Source organism: Nomascus leucogenys, chromosome 20 (assembly GCF_006542625.1).
Source record: "Nomascus leucogenys isolate Asia chromosome 20, Asia_NLE_v1, whole genome shotgun sequence".
In the NCBI taxonomy this organism is placed as follows: domain Eukaryota; kingdom Metazoa; phylum Chordata; class Mammalia; order Primates; family Hylobatidae; genus Nomascus; species Nomascus leucogenys.
The window spans coordinates 82,801,695-82,818,617 of NC_044400.1; the positions used below are offsets into that span (position 1 = coordinate 82,801,695).

At 59.4% G+C, this 16,923-nt stretch overlaps 1 protein-coding gene across 7 annotated transcripts in view; it reads left to right on the forward strand.

Annotated features, from left to right (window-relative positions):
- GAK (cyclin G associated kinase) overlaps window positions 1–16,923 on the forward strand; it is a 79,719-nt gene that overhangs the window by 26,840 nt on the left and 35,956 nt on the right. For 6 of the 7 annotated variants that reach the window (XM_030801320.1, XM_030801321.1, XM_030801323.1 and 3 more), the window contains 7 exons: window positions 3,331–3,456; window positions 4,872–4,961; window positions 7,108–7,243; window positions 7,928–8,040; window positions 10,887–10,977; window positions 12,469–12,592; window positions 16,787–16,836. In XM_030801320.1, coding sequence (XP_030657180.1) covers window positions 3,331–3,456; window positions 4,872–4,961; window positions 7,108–7,243; window positions 7,928–8,040; window positions 10,887–10,977; window positions 12,469–12,592; window positions 16,787–16,836 — 730 coding nt within the window. The remainder of the gene's footprint in view (window positions 1–3,330; window positions 3,457–4,871; window positions 4,962–7,107; window positions 7,244–7,927; window positions 8,041–10,886; window positions 10,978–12,468; window positions 12,593–16,786; window positions 16,837–16,923) is intronic. The other variant, XM_030801322.1, reaches the window with a different exon arrangement.

Below are 16,923 nucleotides of genomic sequence, written 5' to 3' on the forward strand. Positions count from 1 at the left end.
GTGAGGGATCCAAGGCTGTGGCTCTCCACGTGTGCCCTGGGTGAGGGATCCAAGGCTATGGCTCTCCACGTGTGCCCTGGGTGAGGGATCCAAGGCTGTGGCTCTCCACGTGTGCCCTGGGTGAGGGATCCAAGGCTGTGGCTCTCCACGTGTGCCCTGGGTGAGGGATCCAAGGCTATGGCTCTCCACGTGTGCCCCGGGTGGGGGATCCAAGGCCGTGGCTCTCCACGTGTGCCCTGGGTGAGGGATCCAAGGCTATGGCTCTCCACGTGTGCCCCGGGTGGGGGATCCAAGGCTGTGGCTCTCCACGTGTGCCCTGGGTGAGGGATCCAAGGCTGTGGCTCTCCACGTGTGCCCTGGGTGAGGGATCCAAGGCTATGGCTCTCCACGTGTGCCCCAGGTGGGGGATCCAAGGCCGTGGCTCTCCACGTGTGCCCTAGGTGGGGGTGCCCAAGCTGTGGGTGCCCAGGCTGAGCTGTTCTTACTGCACAGGCTCATTCTGCCTCAGCCTGCCTCAGCCCACCCAGGGCCAAGGCTCTGGCAGGCAGCTTCCCTCTGTGTTTCTCAGGTTAGGGCTGCCTTTTCTCTACTTGGCTGTACACCCCTACTTTATAGCACAGGTGTCTTCATGTAGATTTTGAAAATGTGTAAATGTGGCCTTTTTCGTTTGTCCCCTGAACTCAGAGGGCCTAGAATGCCAGGGTGTAAGGTGGCCGACTGGACAGATGCCCCATGGCACAAGCCTGTGGGCACTGCCGTGGAGCCTGCTCCTGAGTCCCAGGCCCTTTTGCTCGTGCTCCTTCCTTTTCTCCCTCCCTCTCTTCCTTCTGTTTCTTCTTTCCTTGTATTTTCCTTTTCTAAAAGTACATTCTGCCCAGCACACAGGGTTGCTTTTGAGGGAAGCTTCTTCAAGGTTGCGAGCAAGACCCCTGGTTTCCAGAAACTCGTGTGGCTGAGGCCCCGTTCTGACAGAAGGGGCTGTGGGGCTCCAGGAGGGGCCGGTCCTGCCCCTGGAAGGTGCTGTTTGCTGTCTGGGTGATTCTTCTTGAGGAGTCTCTGAGTGGTGGATTTTCTCACGGCACTGAGACCCTCCTGGTTTGCGTTTTTGAAGTGTGATGGGTGGTGTGGCGGGGCTTGAGTGTCTATTTTAAGGAGAACAGAAACAGAAGGGTTGAAATTGGTGAAGAATCAGTGTTTGTGAGCCAGGCCTGCACTTCACAGCACTGGTCTTTGCTGCTGCTCCACAGCGACGTGGCGGGAGCCCAGGCCAGCACTGCAGCCCGCGGGTGTTCACCTGTGGCCTCCGCTGCAGGAGTCTGGACGGCTGTTTGCGGAGGGGCAGGCAGCACATGCGGCCCCACTCGCCTGCCCCGTGCGTCATCCTGCTGTGCGCACAGCTTTGTCTCTGTTGGCTGTAGAACGGGAATGGGCACATGCGAGGGGACGGGGGCACTCCTGGGCCTTCAGTGGCCGCGTGCCACTGCGTCTCCCCGCTGTGTGCTCTGCTTCCGAGCCAGGGTCACTGATCTGTTCTCCTCTGGGCGTCCTGTGAGTGGAGCTTCACCCCATGCTCTGCATCTGATTTTCTTGCTCAGCCCTGTGGTTCAGAGGCCCCGGTCCTGTGTGTGACCCACATCTCCTCGGGGGCCAGTGGTGGCCTTAGGCGTCACTGGGTTTCTCTGGTCGGCCGTGGGTGGCATGTGTGTCCGTTTCTCTCCCTTGTTTATGGTGAGCCATCCTGTCTGCACCATGTGGACAGCCTGTTCAGCTTGCTGGTCCGCGGAGCAGGCGTCCTCTCTCGGACTGGGGTCTGCAGGGCACTGTGGTTGGAGAGCGTCTGCATCTAACCCTGGGCGTCCCCTTGCACTCTTGGATGCCACGGCTCTGCACTTTGCCGGCCCGGGGCATGGCGGGTGCTGCTCCCTCAGCCTGTCCTGGGCGCCCATGGCCTTAGTTTGCATTTTTCTCCAGTCGACACGAGGCTGGCTCGTCAGAACTTGGGCTTCCTCTGGGAAAGTACCTGCCTTTCCTTGACCTGCCTTCCTCTCGCTGCCTGTGGGAGCCCGCACTGACCGCATGCGTGCCGAGCACCTTCCGTCTATGGCTGGCGTGCTGCCCTCTCGGAGCCGTGTGCTGGCGTTGTTCTCCCTCTCCAGAGGGACGCCCGTGCTGGCTGTCCCGCCACGTCTGTGCTGTCTGTCTTGTTGAAGAAGCCCCTCCTTCCCTGTCTCAGAAGGAGCTCCTCTGGGCCATCTTCCGAAAGATCTGTGGTTTGCCTTAGTGTTGGGGCTGAGGCTTCCTTGATTGTGTGAGCTGGGGGCAAGGCTTTCTCCTTTTGTTCCACATGGATGCCTGGTGCTGGCAGCTGTTTTGCCATGGCTCTGCCATTAAGATGGGTGTCGTGTGGGGCGCGAGCACTGTGGGGCTGAGTCACTGTGTTGCCGCCTTGTCGCGCATGCAGCCTCTGGCGTCCGTGGCTTCTCAGCAGCACTCACCCGATTCCCTGTTGGGCCCGAGCTCTCATGCCCTGTTATCAGAGCTGCACCAGAAGGTGTAATGTGGGCTTCACAATTGTGTGGCCATTTCTGGTTCTTCGTGTCTCTGTATACTTTTTTTTTTTTTTTTTGAGTCGGAATTTTGCCCTGTCGCCCAGGCCGGAGTGCAGCGGCGTGATTTCGGTTTACTGCAGCCTCCGCCTCCCAAGTTCAAGTGATTCTCCTGCCTCAGCCTCCCGAGTAGCTGGGATTACAGGTGCCCGCCACCATGCCCGGCTAATTTTTGTATTTTTTAGTAGAGACGAGGTTTTACCATGTTGGTCAGGCGTGTGTCGAACTCCTGACCTCAGGTGATACGCCTGCCATGGCCTCCCAAAGTGCTGGGATTACAGGCGTGAGCCACCGCGCCCGGCCTGTGTGCCCCATTATTCACTGGGTTATCTTTCTTTGATTTATGGGTGGTTTTTAATTTTCTGCTTTTTATTTTTCTGAATTACACGTATTACATTTGATCAGAAGTAATTTAAGACATCTTTGAGGAAGGCTCCTTTGCTGACCTCTGTGAAATCCCTCAGCCCCTCGGGGCTCGCTTCTCAGGCCGGCCCACCCGCCAGAGCCCCTCTGCCTAGACCTGGAGCAGCCCTGGCACCCTGAGCTGCTGGGGCAGAGCTGGCCGTGTCCGCAGGTGTGAGGTGCTGCAGGCATCCAGTAGCCGTGGCCCTGGGCTAGTGCTGTCTGTGAAGGGCCCTGGCTGTGTCCCACACCCGTTCGTTTTCCCTGAAGTCCCATCTCTGCCTACGCCAAGTTCACGGGGCTATCTTGCGGAATTTTACAGGTTGAGAACTTGTTGCTTAGTAACCAAGGGACCATTAAGCTGTGTGACTTTGGCAGTGCCACGACCATCTCGCATTACCCCGACTACAGCTGGAGCGCCCAGAGGCGAGCCCTGGTGGAGGAAGAGGTGAGCTGAGCGGGGCCTGTGCTGGGGGAAGCTGGCCCTTCCCACGTTCCGCGCCCTGAGTGCTGAGTGCTGTTTCCCGCTGGGGTGCTTTGAGTCTCGCTCTGTCACCAGGCTGGAGTGCAGTGGTGCAATCCCGGCTCACTGCAACCTCCGCCTCCTGGGTTCAAGCGATTCTTCTGCCTCCACCTCCCGAGTAGCTGGGGTTACAGGCATGCACCACCACGCCCAGCTAATTTTTGAATTTTTGTATTTTTAGTGGGGACGGGGTTTCACCGTGTTGGCCAGGCTGGTCTCAATCTCTTGATGTCATTCGTGATCCACCCGCCTCGGCCTCCCAAAGTGCTGGGATTACAGGCGTGAGCAATGTAATAAACAGACTTTATTTTTTAGAGCAGTTGAAGGTAACAGGAAGTGGAGTTGAAAACACAGGGTGGCCCCGTCCATGCCCTCTCACAGCCCCTCCTTCCTCTGAGCCCCTCATGTCCTTGGCTTTCCTCCCAAGCTCCTTTTCCCAGAGATGGGCAGATAGATGCCGTCTCTGCCTGCATGTAGCCTGCTCTCACCTGTGTCTTGGAGCTGTGGGAGTTAATTTGCACTTTCTGCACTTGGGCCTTCTTGCTCTTGTGTCTCGCATTTGTAACTGTCCCAGCCTCAGGGAGGTCATTCCTGGAAAGCAGGTCTTTGTGCTTTTCAGCATGAGTGGAGGGCGCTTATCCTGCTTTCCGTAAGCTCTCATTTTCCCATTCCCTTTAAGAAATTGTGGCCTGCCCAAGGCCATGCGCTGTCCTGCTGTATAACTGCAGAGCCCACTTGCCCACTGCTGTCCTGTGAATCTGCAGCTGAGGTTGGGGTTTGTGTGTCTGCTGTGCGTGGAGATTCACTGTCTCCTCACAGCTCTGCGGCCCCAGCCTCTGCCTCTCACAAGTGCCTCCGTATGTTTGTGAGGCTCTCCCTTGTTAACCTTGAACCAGGTGGGTGAACTTGGTGGGCGGCTCCCTCCTCCCAGAGCCCCTCACATACCCTGGGGCTCTGGGTGTCACAGAAGCTGCTCTGGGTGCGGCCACTCTGGAGTGGGGCCCTTGTGCCAGGTGAGACACCCTTCTCCTCAGCAAGCGGACCTGGTGTGCAGTAGGCCAATACATGGGTGCCGACGTGCCATGAAGCACGGGAGGCCGTAGGAGACTGAGGGAGGTGAATGGCTCAGTCCTCATCGTAAGGAGTGCGCTGAGGCCGAAGATGAGCGGCGGAGCTGGTGCATGGGGCCGACTGGCCTGAGGTCATCCCGGGGCATAGCGTGCGGGACAGGCTGCCCCTCAGTCTGCTGTGCATTTGAGAAGCTGCACAGAAGTGATGCAACATAAAAAATACTGTTTGTGGGATGCAACTTTTCATTTGAAATATTTGTGTTTTTTCAGATCACAAGGAATACAACACCAATGTATAGAACGCCAGAAATCATAGACTTGTATTCCAACTTCCCGATCGGCGAGAAGCAGGATATCTGGGTGAGGTCTGGCGCCTCTCGGTGGTGGTGCCTGGCTCCGTGCGCCCTACTCAACCCAAGGTGGCGTGAGCCAGGCGCCTGCCACTCAGAACCGGCCTGCCTCTTCGGCCCCCTCTTCCCCTCCCCTCCCCTTTTCTTTTTCCTTTCCTTAAGAGTCACTGTGGCTACCACTTTTTTTGTTGTTTTTTTTTTTTTTGGAGACAGGGTCTTTCTCTGTCATCCAGGCTGGAGTGCAGTGGTGCGACCTCGGCTCAGGCTCACTGCAACCTCCCGCCCCTGGGCTCGCTCAAGGGATCCTCCCACCTCAGCCTCCCGAGTAGCTGGGACCACAGGTGCACACCACCAAGCCCGGCTATTATTTTGTATTTTTGGTAGAAGGGGTGGTCTCACCATGTTGCCCAGGCTGGTCTTGAACTCCTGAGCTCAAGCAGTCCACCTGCCTCAGCCTCCCAAAGTGCTGCGATTACAGGCTTGAGCCACTGCGCCCTGCACAACCTTGACTGCTTCTAATGGGGATGAATCGAGTAGCAATCAGGGCGTCCTGTGCAGCTTGGCCCAGAGCCTGCGTGGCTGGGTATGCCTGAGGCTTCCCTCGGCCCCGTCCGTGGTTTGTTGTGCATCTGGCCCTGAGTGCCTTGACCCAGGAACATCCCTGCCACACCCCAGCCTTGGTGTGCTCAGCTCCCCTGCTCAGAGCCAGGCCAGAGTGAGGGCTGAGCCTGATGGCTGGGGTGGTCTCCTGCGTCCTCCCTCTTCCCTGCATCTCTCCAAGGCTGTGTCCCCATTGACCGAGGGTGACCACGCGTGGAGGGTGTCCTGCCTTGTGGTTCCTTTGACGTCCCCTTACCCCGTCATTCAGCCACCAGGTGCGGCAGTTGGCCCTCCGTAGTGTATTTGCCTACGGACCGGGTCAGCTGCGCCATCAGCCACAGCACGTGGGCTGCAGGCTGAGACAGTATGTGGGCTGCAGGCTGAGGCCCTGTGTCCCTTGAGGAGTGTGGAAGGATGGGGCTGTGTGCGTGGTCATTGCCTGTGTTCTTGGCCCGCCCCAGTGACTGGTCCTCTGCACATCCCACACGAGGACACTCCTGGCCGGCTCTTGCTCGGCCTGGGGTCCCGGTGTGAGCTCTTACTGTTGGCTGGATAAGATCCTGACGCCGAAGTAATCACCAGTCCCTTCTCTGGGCTCACATATTGGGTGATTGACGAGAAGTCGCTGATTGTTCAAGGCCAGTTCTGCGAAAATCCTGAGCAGACTGAGGAGGCTGCTTCCTGCAGCTTCCGCCCCGTGCCCCGTGCCCTACACCCTGCATATGGGGTCAGTTCTGAAAAGTGGGGCTCTGCTGTTGCTGAGGACAGGACAGGCACCTTGCCCTTCCCATAGCACACAGCAGGGTCTGTGCTGGTCCCACCAGCTCATAGATCCTCAGTGCATGAGTGTGGGAACCCCTGAATTTTGAAAGGAAGCTTTTTATTTATTTATTTGAGACGGAGTCTCGTTTTGTTGCTAGGCTGGAGTGCAGTGGCACGATCTCAGCTCACTGTAACCTCCTCCTCCTGGGTTCAAGCAATTCTCTGCCTCAGCCTCTTGAGTAGCTGGGACTATAGGCGCCCGCCACCACGCCCAGCTGATTTTTGTATTTTTAGTAGAGACCGGATTTCACCATGTTGGCTAGGCTGGTCTCGAACTCCTGACTTTGTCATCCACCCGCCTCGGCCTCCCAAAGTGCTAGGATTACAGGCGTGAGCCACTGTGCCTGGCCTGAACGGAACTTTTTAATCTTAAGAGCCTGGAGTCCGTTTAACACTGTCACTTGGACAGTTCTTTGTGGTGAATAGAGGTGGAGCATCCAGGCCTCCCCGTGCTGTGGGAAGCACTGCCGCCAGCTCCTCACAGTCAAGTGATGTTTGTGTCACCACCAGCTATACCCCCAGGATCCCCAAGGAAGGGGCCAGTCACCATGTCTGCGGTGCTCCTCTCACGCCCTTGTCCCCGTGGGCCCGGGCGTCACCCCTGCACTTCCCGCAGGCCCAGGAGTCACCCCTGCACTCCCCACGGCCCCGACGTCACCCCTGCGTTCCCCGTGGGCCCGGGCATCACCCCTGCTCTCCCCGCGGCCCAGGCGTCACCCCTGCTCTCCCCACAGGCCCTGGGCTGCATCTTGTACCTGCTATGCTTCCGGCAGCACCCTTTTGAGGATGGAGCAAAGCTTCGAATAGTCAATGGGAAGTACTCGATCCCCCCGCACGACACGCAGTACACAGTCTTCCACAGCCTCATCCGTAAGTCCCGCTGGAATGCGTGCGTGGAGCACAGACCCTGCGTGGCTCTGCAGACCCCACTCAGCTTGGGGCACTGCTCACCCGGCCCCACTCCCGCCCGTCACCATCGTTTTTGTTTTGTTTTGTTTTGTTTTTTGAGACTGAGTCTTGCTCTGTTCCTCAGGCTGGAGTGCAGTGGCGCGATCTCGGCTCACTGCAAGCTCCACCTTCCGGGTTCATGCCATTCTCCTGCCTCAGCCTCCCGAGTAGCTGGGACTACAGGCACTCGCCAACACGCCTGGCTAATTTTTTTGTATTTTTAGTAGAGACGGGGTTTCACCGTGTTAGCCAGGATGGTCTCAATCTCCTGACCTCGTGATCCGCCCACCTCAGCCTCCCAAAGTGCTGGGATTACAGGCTTGAGCCACCGCGCCCGGCTGTCACCATCGTTTTGACAACATCCCTGGGGGGGTTTCCACAGAGCTCCCCTGCCGCCCACTCCGCTGGTGAATTTGCGGTGCTCTGAGTGGTGGTTTTTGATCATTTTGTTTGGTTTTTGTTCTTCCCTTTGCCGCTCCCTCGCTTCTGACGTCACTGATGTGTGTAGAGGGAGTGGTCTCTGGTGGTCTGTGACCTCTGCCAGTGCAGGGGGTGCTGACCCGCCTGGGGAACCGTGAGGCCTAGCGCACTGTGCTTCTGCTGCAGGCGCCATGCTGCAGGTGAACCCGGAGGAGCGGCTGTCCATCGCCGAGGTGGTGCACCAGCTGCAGGAGATCGCGGCCGCCCGCAACGTGAACCCCAAGTCTCCCATCACAGAGGTGAGGGAGGTGCACGTGAGCCCCAAATCCCCCGCAGTGGGGAAGGAGGCACACATGAGCCCCAGATCCCCCGCAGAGGGGAGGGAGGCACACGTGAGCCCCAAATCTCACAAAGAGGAGAGGGAGGCACACGTGAACCCCAAGTCTCCTATCACAGAGGGGAAGGAGGCACACGTGAACCCCAAGTCTCCTATCACAGAGGGGAGGGAGGCACATGTGAGCCCCAAGTCTCCTATCACAGACGGGAGGGAGGCACACGTGAGCCCCAGATCCCCCGCAGAGGGGAGGAAGGCACACGTGAGCCCCAGATCCCCCGCAGAGAGGACGGTGGCATGTGGCTGTGCCACTTTGTCCAGACCCTGCACCTGGGGGTCTCTACCCACTTCAGTGTGGAGCCACAAGCTCTTGAGGGCCCTGGGCTCCTGCAGGGTCAGGGGCACCACTGCAGCCCAAGGCCGAGACCCCGGGGGCACGCTGGGACCACTGCCAAGGTCTTTGCACTCTGCACGCGCTCCTCTGGCCTCCTTGAGGTCTACGGGCGCCTTTCTAGATTGCCTTGACAGGACAGCATGAATTGCTCCTGCGTCTCTGTTTCTGGGGTTTAGTGTCTAGGCCAGGTCAGCCGGCCCTCAGCTCTGGGCACCCTGAGGTGTCCTGAGTTGCTCCTGCGTCTGTTTCTGGGGTCCAGTGTCCAAGCCAGGTCAGCCGGCCCTCAGCTCTGGGCATCTTGGGGTGGCATGAGTTGCTCCTGCGTCTGTGTTTCTGGCCCTCAGCTCAGCTCTGGGCGTCCTGGTTGCAGTTGTGTCAGGGCTGGGCCCGGCCAGGGTCCACTCCCAGGCACCGGTGGCTGCCGGCGGCATCAGGACCTGGGGGCTGGGAGACTGAGGCCCACGGGGCCGCGTGCTTTGTGGAAGTGTGAGGCCTGGGAGGGAGCAGCACGTGTTGGCTGGAAAATGCTTTCCTGAAAGTCTTTCCTGACCCAGCCGTGGACAGGGTGCACCATCTCCATCACCAGATCCTCGAGGCAGAGCAGACACCCGGCCCGGCCCTCACCCACGGGAAGCAGGCAGGCCCCTGGGCATCCCAGCTCAGGGCCAGTCAGGACACGCGGGGCCCCTCTGCAGACCTCGCAGGGGTCCATGTCCAAGGACCCAGGACTCGGCTCCTGCATTTTGTCCCCTTTTCAGCCCGTGGGGTCGTTTCCACTCCCTGGTAGCTGGAAGCCGGAACTTCCAGGGGCCACTGCAGTGGAGCTGACCCAGGCGGTGGGTGTGGAGCGTGGAGAGGGAAGGTCAGAGCTGCTGCCCGGAGTCCCTGTCTGAGGACAGGACCCTGTGGGAGGAGGAAGGTTTGGGCTGAGTGGAGGGTTTGCAGTTCCTTGGGGGCCACGTGGGTACAGAGACCTGGGAGCAGGGGAGTGCTGGGAAGCCCAGTGCAGACGGGGAGAGGCTGTGGTGCCCCTCTCTGGCGGCCATCGTGGTGGGTGCACCAGCAGAGGGAGCCCCGATGCTGGGTGTGGGAAGCATTTTGAGGTGTGGGGCGCTCTGAGGCGGGAGAGTTGATGTCACTGGTGGCCTCTCAGCAAGCTTCCTGGGGGCTGTCAGAGAGCGGCGGGAAGGGATCACTCCTGGGCAGCCCCGTTCTTTAGCAGCCTGGGCCTCGCGTCCCCCTCGCTCAGTGGCTCTTTACAGAAAATGCCTGCCCACTCCCCCGGAGGTCACAGAGGACAGTGGGCTCGCGGGGAGGTGTGGGCTTCTTGCTTCGTCGAGTGCGCTGGAGGGATTCTTGATGGGTTGGGAGGAGGTGCTGCTGGGCAGATGGCAGACTCGGGCCCCTAGTGATGGGGCGGGGCCCTCAGTGCTTCTCATCTGAGTGCTTCTAGGCCAGGACCCCATGGGGACACACATTAGACCCCTGCTCAAGCCAACCGACTCCCCCAGAAAACACAGTCCATGATGGAGCTGAGTTCACAGTGAAATAAAATACTGCCCCCAGGAGGTAGTGAGCCTCACGGGGTGGCCCCCAGAACCCAGGACCTGAAGTGATGGAACGTCCTGGGACAGACAGGCCATGTGTCTGCTTAATATGGTTGGGCATGGGAGGTGGAGGCTGCAGTGAGCCCAGATCATGCCACTGCACTCCAGCCTGAGTGACAGAGTGAGACTCCGTTTCAAAAAAAAAAAAAGGCCAGGTGCAGTGGCTCACGCCTATAATCCTGGCACTTTGGGAAGCCAAGGCAGGCGGATTGCCTCAGCTCAGTAGTTTGAGACCAGCCTGGGCAAGATGGTGAAATCCCATCTCTACTAAAATACAAAACAAATTAGCCGGGCGTGGTGGCGCATGCCTGTAGTCCCAGCTACTCTGGGAGGCTGAGGCAGGAGAATTGCTTGAACTCACAAGGCGGAGGTTGCAGTGAGCTGAGATCGCGCCACAGCCCTCCAGCACTCCAGCCTGGGTCACAGAGCGAGACTCCGTCTCTACAAAAAAAGAAAAAAAAAAAAAAGATGGTTGGACAGACTGGGAAGAGGGAGAAAAGGAAAAGGAACAGAATCTGCAGCCCAAGAGTCTGAAAAGCTGGGCTGGAGCACTGAGCACCTGTGGCAGCCCCGAGCGAGGCAGGCCGTGGGGTGAGGGGACAAGGGCTGCGTGCGTTTGTTTGTTGAGTTCCAGCTGATGCTTTAGCCTGTGGGAAGTTCCTCCCTTGCACTGTGTCGTAGATCGGGGGGCGGAAGGATGGGCTCTGAGGGCACACATGCCGTACCTCTCCCTGATGTGGGCAGGCATGAGTGTGGGCAGGCGTGAGTTGTCAGTTTAGAGAACTGACCTCTGCATTTTCATTGTCACAGCTCCTGGAGCAGAATGGAGGCTACGGGAGCGCCGCGCTGTCCCGAGGGCCACCCCCTCCCGTGGGCCCCTCTGGCAGTGGCTACAGTGGAGGTGAGTGCCCTGTCCTGCGCCCGCCACCTGTCCCTCACTCCTGCTGCACCCTGGGCACCCGCGGCACATCAGGACAGAGTCTGGGGTCCTCTCCCGGGTCCTCCTCTCCCACCGGAGATGACTGTGAGGTCAGGGTCCCTGAGCGCACCCTCAGGTTCAGCAGTTCACTGGGGCTCACAGAGCTCAGCAAAGCTGGTGTCTTGGTGCAGTTCAGGAGGGGGACAGGATTCGGACTAAAGCCAGCCAAGGGAAGAGGCTCCAGGGCGGGGCCCAGGAGACCGGGCCCGAGCGACCAGGCGGCCTCGCTCAGGGGTTCTGTGGGAGGCACCCTGCGCCGTGGCCAAGACCCCAGCATAGATCACATTGTCGTGTCTGGCACAGCCCAAGGCCCCTGGGAAAGACACCCCTTTTGGGGATGGAGGGGGCATCCCAGGTTCCTTCCCAGGAGCTGGGAATGAAGGGCCAGGCCTGCTGTGGGCAAGGTGATCCTTTACTGTAGCAGCGACCCTGAGGCCAGGGTGCAGGAGCAGGCATTGGACAGCGGAGGGCGGTGGCAGTGACAGTTCTGCTGCTAGTGTGAGGTGGTCCCTTCTGCCGCTTGAGGAGTGGGCACCTGTGATGGGCCTGGGTGTCCCTGGAGGGCCCTCAGCTGGTGAGGAGTGGAGAGGGCCCTGGAGACAGACGCTGCATGCTCTTGGAACTCTGTGCCGGGAGTGTTCCGGAAGGTTCCGGGTGAGCCATCGAGGACGTGGCCCTGACAGGCAGCGGCTGGTTATGCAGCTCTGCATGGCCCTGACCCCTCCCGACCTCGCCCCGCATCCCCACTGGGGTGTGGGAGGTTTCGCCTGGGTCCTTCAGCTCCGCTTCCCAGGGAGGAGCTCAGCTCCATGTCTGGGGCACCCCAGTGCATGCAGCGTGGATCCTGCACATGCAGGTGCAGTGGCCAGCTGGGTCTCTGCTGGCTGGAGGAAGGGTGAGTCCTCGAGCCGCTGGGTTCTGCAGTGCCCCCGTCTGCTCGGTGCTGCCTGGGCCTCGGTCTCCTGTCTGCATGAGGGACTTTGACCAGGTGTTTTTTTTTTTTTAACACCCACTTGTGCCACCGAAGCTGCCTGTGAAGACCTCACTCGCAGGATCCACCAGGCCAGGGGCCACCACTCTGTCTTCATGTCTTCATGTCCAGGGTGATGGTGACCTGAAGCTGTGGCCGTGAGGCCGGACTATCCCCGCAGACAGAGTCCCAGCCCCAGCTGTGCTGAGGCGGCCACATAGCCCTTCCACACCCAGATTGACCACTTCCTGGGTCTCTGGAAAGGCTGAGGACAGGGTAGACCTGCCAGTGCTGAGGCCTGGCTTGCTGCTGGGTACGTGTGGGTCAGGGGCCTGGCCATACCACCCGCTCCCTGCTCCCGCTGCCTGGGCCCAGCCAGCAACCCGCACCTGGGGAGGTGGGACCGAGCACCTGGGGCCTGCTGAGACGGTGTCTCCCTGCAGGCCTGGCCCTGGCGGAGTACGACCAGCCGTACGGCGGCTTCCTGGACATTCTGCGGGGTGGGACAGAGCGGCTCTTCACCAACCTCAAGGACACCTCCTCCAAGGTCATACAGTCCGTCGCTAAGTGAGTGTTAGGCTCCAGAGCCCTGAACCTGCCGCGCGCTGGTTCCAGGCTGCAGTCCCTGCCCTTGCTCCCTGGCCACGGTGGAACAGCTGGTCATCAGGCCCCACAGGGGCCCCTGAGGCAATGGGACAGCGTCACCCGCTTCTCCCAGGGAGTCGGAATGCGCCCAGTACCCCGCAGAGCTGGGCAGATCCCTTTCCTTTGACCGCCTGGGGGGCAAGGCCCTGCTGGGGAGACGCCTGGGCCCGCCCCTCCCTCGCTGTGATGATGCCCCTCACTCTGGGGCGTTCCTGGGTTGTTCCCGGGACTCTTTGTGTAAATTGGGTGAAACATCTGTGGTGGCGCCTCGCTGAGCTAGTCCCCTGAGTTAAAGCCCTAGTTACTCAGACTTAGACCAGGTGAGTCCCAGCCTGTGGTGGGAGAAAGTCTCCCTCTGGGTAGGCTGTCCAAGGGTGCGTCTGTGCGGGGGTGGCCCCTGACATTGGCCCACAGGCCCGGCAGCCTCTGCTCACAGAGCACTGGGAATGTTCCAGAGTGCGGCCTGTCTGCGTTGCGGGGTCCACGCACTGGCTCTTCTGGAGGAGCTGGACACCCAGGAGCACGCTGGCTGCTCATCTGGCCCTGCGGTCGCACCAGCTCAAGGATGTCGGCTGACAGGAAACAGCCTAGGAGCTGGGCTGGACTGGCGCCCGTGATGCAGGAACTACGGCCCCTGGCGGGCCCACGTTCCTTCCACAGCTGGCGACACCTTCGGGCTTTTTCCTGTGTTCTTTGTTTTGTGCTGTGATCGCTGTTTTGTGTCCCCAGCACCAGGTAGGCGTGTGTGCACTTGTGCCTGTGTGTACCACAGCGTCTGCACGTGTGAGTGTGGGTGCGTGTGTCTTTGAGCATGTGTGCGAGGGAATGGGTGTGTTAACATGCATATGTGTGAACGTGTGTGCATGTGTGTGTAAATGCTGGTGTGAGCGTGTGCATAGGCGTGTGTGATTGCTGGTGTGAGCATGTTTGCTGGTGCTTGTGAGTCCTTGTGTAAGCTGAGTGCTCGTATTGAGTGCATGCAGGCACGTGTATGAGCACGTGCATGTTTGAGCATGTATGCGTGTGTGCGTGTGTACGCGTGTGTAGGAGTGCCTGTGAGCTGCATGCATGGGTACGCATGCACACAAGTGCCTGTGAGTGCGTGAGCCACATGCATGTGTACGCATGCGTGTGAGTGCGTGAGTGCACATGAGCCGCGTGCATGTGTATGCATGTGTGTGAGTGCGTGAGCGCGTGAGCCGCGTGCATGTGTAAGCATGTGTAGGAGTGTGTGAGTGCCTGTGTGTGTGAGCTATGTGCCTGTGTGTGTGCTGCACGTTTGGCTGTGTGGTTCCATTACCTGTGCGCCTTGTCCCTGTGCAATCTTTTGTGGAGAGAAACCTGTTCTTAGTGGGCCTGCATATCCCCGGAGCAGGGCACGAGCCCACTCTGGGCACCTCCTCTGTGATGCCTTCTGCCTGAGTTGTGGCTGACAGAAGATCAGAGGCAGCTCCATCTGCCTGGTGCCAGCGCACCGCCCACGGGGCCCAGGGCTGTGGCTCCTGCAGGGTCCTGACAGGTGGCACTGCGTGTGGAGCGTCAGCAGGGCTAGCCATGGACCCAGGGGGGCAAGAGACTCCAGCGTCATCTTGGTGAGAGTGACGTTGGGATCAGAGTGGAAACGGACAGGATGCGGCAGCAAAGCCATAAGTGAAAGTCACTAGGAACAGTCACTTTCAGCGTCAGTGAAAATGGTCTCCACGGCCGCAGTGCATTGTGGGGACAGGCAGAGCGGAGTCAGCAGAGGGAGGGGGCGTGTGGGGCGCCCAGGGAACCAGGCACAGCTCCAGGGTCCTCCCTGGGGGACTCCAGGCCACGCCCCCTCCCCAGCAGCTACGATGATGGTGAGAGCTGCTGTCTGCTGGAAGCCTAAGGCCGCAGGGGCTGGTCCTAGAAATGGCTCTGCTGGGACCATGGGTTCCAGGCCCTAGGAGGACACAGTTTGGCTTGAGCAGGCGCTGCTTGCCCGGCACTCAGGCACAGCCAGCTGCCGCTTGTTAGTCAGGGGATGGTGGGAACCCTCCTGACACCCCCAGGTGCCAGCTGAGGGTGGCCCTGCTGTTTTGATCTGCCTTCTCTTCACATCACGTGCTTGAGGCAGATGAAGCTGCATAAACTCGTGTTTGTAAAGTTGACTTAGAAGCCACAGTGAGTTCTGGCTGGGCCTGGAGGCTCAAAAGATGGCTGGGCACGGTGGCTCGTGTAATCCCAGCACTTTGGGAGGCTGAGGAGGGAGGATCACTTGAAGATTGAGACGAGCCTGGACAACACAATAACACAGCAAGACCCTGTCTCTACAAAAATAAAAAATTAGCTGGGCGAGGTGGCGTGCACCTGTGGTCCCAGCTACACCGGGGGCTGAGGTGGGAGGATCGCTTGAGCCCAGGAGGTTGAGGCTGCAGTGAGTTGTGCCACTGCACTCTGGCCTGGAGTGAGCAAGACCCTGTCTCCATTAAAAAAAAAAAAAAAAAAAAAAAAAAAGGACAGTGAATTCATTTGTGTTTCTGGCTCTCCCCACGGACAAGCCCAGGAGTCAGGACCTGGGTGGCTGTGAGCCCCTGGCTGCCCTGGTGCTTGCTGTTCTGAAGCCAGGGCCTCGGGGCCTGAGCCCTGTGTCTGGGCCCTGGTTTCTGTCCTGTCAGCGTCTGGTGCAGCCCTGACACACACACACACCCATGGTACACATGCCCGAGGCCGACACAGCCAGGTCCACAGGGCCCCCGCAGGGCTGCTGGGGTGGGTGAGATGTGCGTGGATCCTGTGGCACTCAGTGCCCACCTTTGCTTAAGTAGTGTCAGCTTGCTGTGCTTGCCGCTGCCTGCCATGGTACAGGAGCAGTGGGGGTTTCACCATGTTGGCCAGGCTGGTCTCGAACTCCCGACCTCAGGTGATCTCCCTGCCTTGGCCTCCCAAAGCGTTGAGATTACAGGTGTGAGCCACCGCACCTGGCCTCTGTTTTTGTTTTTCTGCTGGTGATTAGATTATAGGTCCAGTAGCCGTGTTTCGCGTGGCCCGTTTGTCTCTTGCTGCAAAAGTGGCTGAGCGTCAGGCTCACTGTGCCTCGCCGTCTTCCCTTGTTGCTTTGGAAGACCCGCATCCTAAGTCAGCACCTGCTTGGTGGGTTTAGACGCATCCTAAGTCAGCACCTGCTCGGCAGGTTTAGACGGCTTTTAAAACGTTTGAATGCACGGAAGACCCGCATCCTAAGTCAGCACCTGCTTGGCGGGTTTACACGGCTTTTAAGACGTTTGAATGCACGGTCACTTTCAGGCGATGGTTCGGTCGTGTGTATTTGGGTCATTCATCTCTCTGGACCTTTCTCCAGGCTTTCCTCCGATGAGGACGGCCCCTCTGCGATGTGCCTAGCTGAGCTTGCTCCTGGCCCAGCCTGTCTGGTCCCCGCGGCCTCCGGCCCACTCTGCCCTGGGAGGGAGGCTCCCTTCTGCTCCTTCCCTCACAAGAACGGCTTGGCTGTTCTTGCACAGCTGCTACTTCCAGTGAATTGTGGGATAAACCTGTCAGGGTCCTTGCAGAGTTATTGAGGGTTTTGATCTCTGGGTTACCAATTCTGCGGACCCAGTGCTGGGGGCAGTTGGTCTGTAGAGAGTTGGCTGTGGCCACAGCAGGGGGCTTCTAGGCACTCAGGGCAGGGGGCCCTCTCTGCCTCCAGTGGCATCTGCTGGCATCCCACTGCTGCAACTACCAGGCCTGGGCCGTGCCTGGAGCTTGGCATGACCTGTGACCATCATCCAAGCAACCCTTGCTCTCTGGCCCTCCCCTTCCACCGGTGTTGCCATCCCTCTCCTAGCCCACTCCTGGGCTGTGCCTCCCTGGGGAAGGGGCAGTCAGACAGCGGACGTCTCTCCTGTCTCACCCACGCCTCCACCACCTGCAGGCTGTCATTTCCATCCACTTCTGATGTAGGGGTCAGCTCCACAGCACACACACACCGGGGAACCTGCCCACACGCATGGGCACACACGTGTTCCTTGTGGGATGCAGCCTCTACAGGGAGAGCCCCACGGCTTCTCCAGGCCTCGGGCTCTGGCTTAAGCCCTGTGACTCAACTGTGGAGTGTTTCTTGTCATAACCAAGTTCTCTTCTTTTGAATTCCAGTTACGCAAAGGGTGACCTGGACATATCTTACATCACATCCAGAATTGCAGGTATGTGTGCCACGTGAGGCTGTGGGACGCGCCCGGCCCCTTCCCTGTGTGCCCAGTGAGTCTCTGCTGTGTGTCAGGGCACAGGTG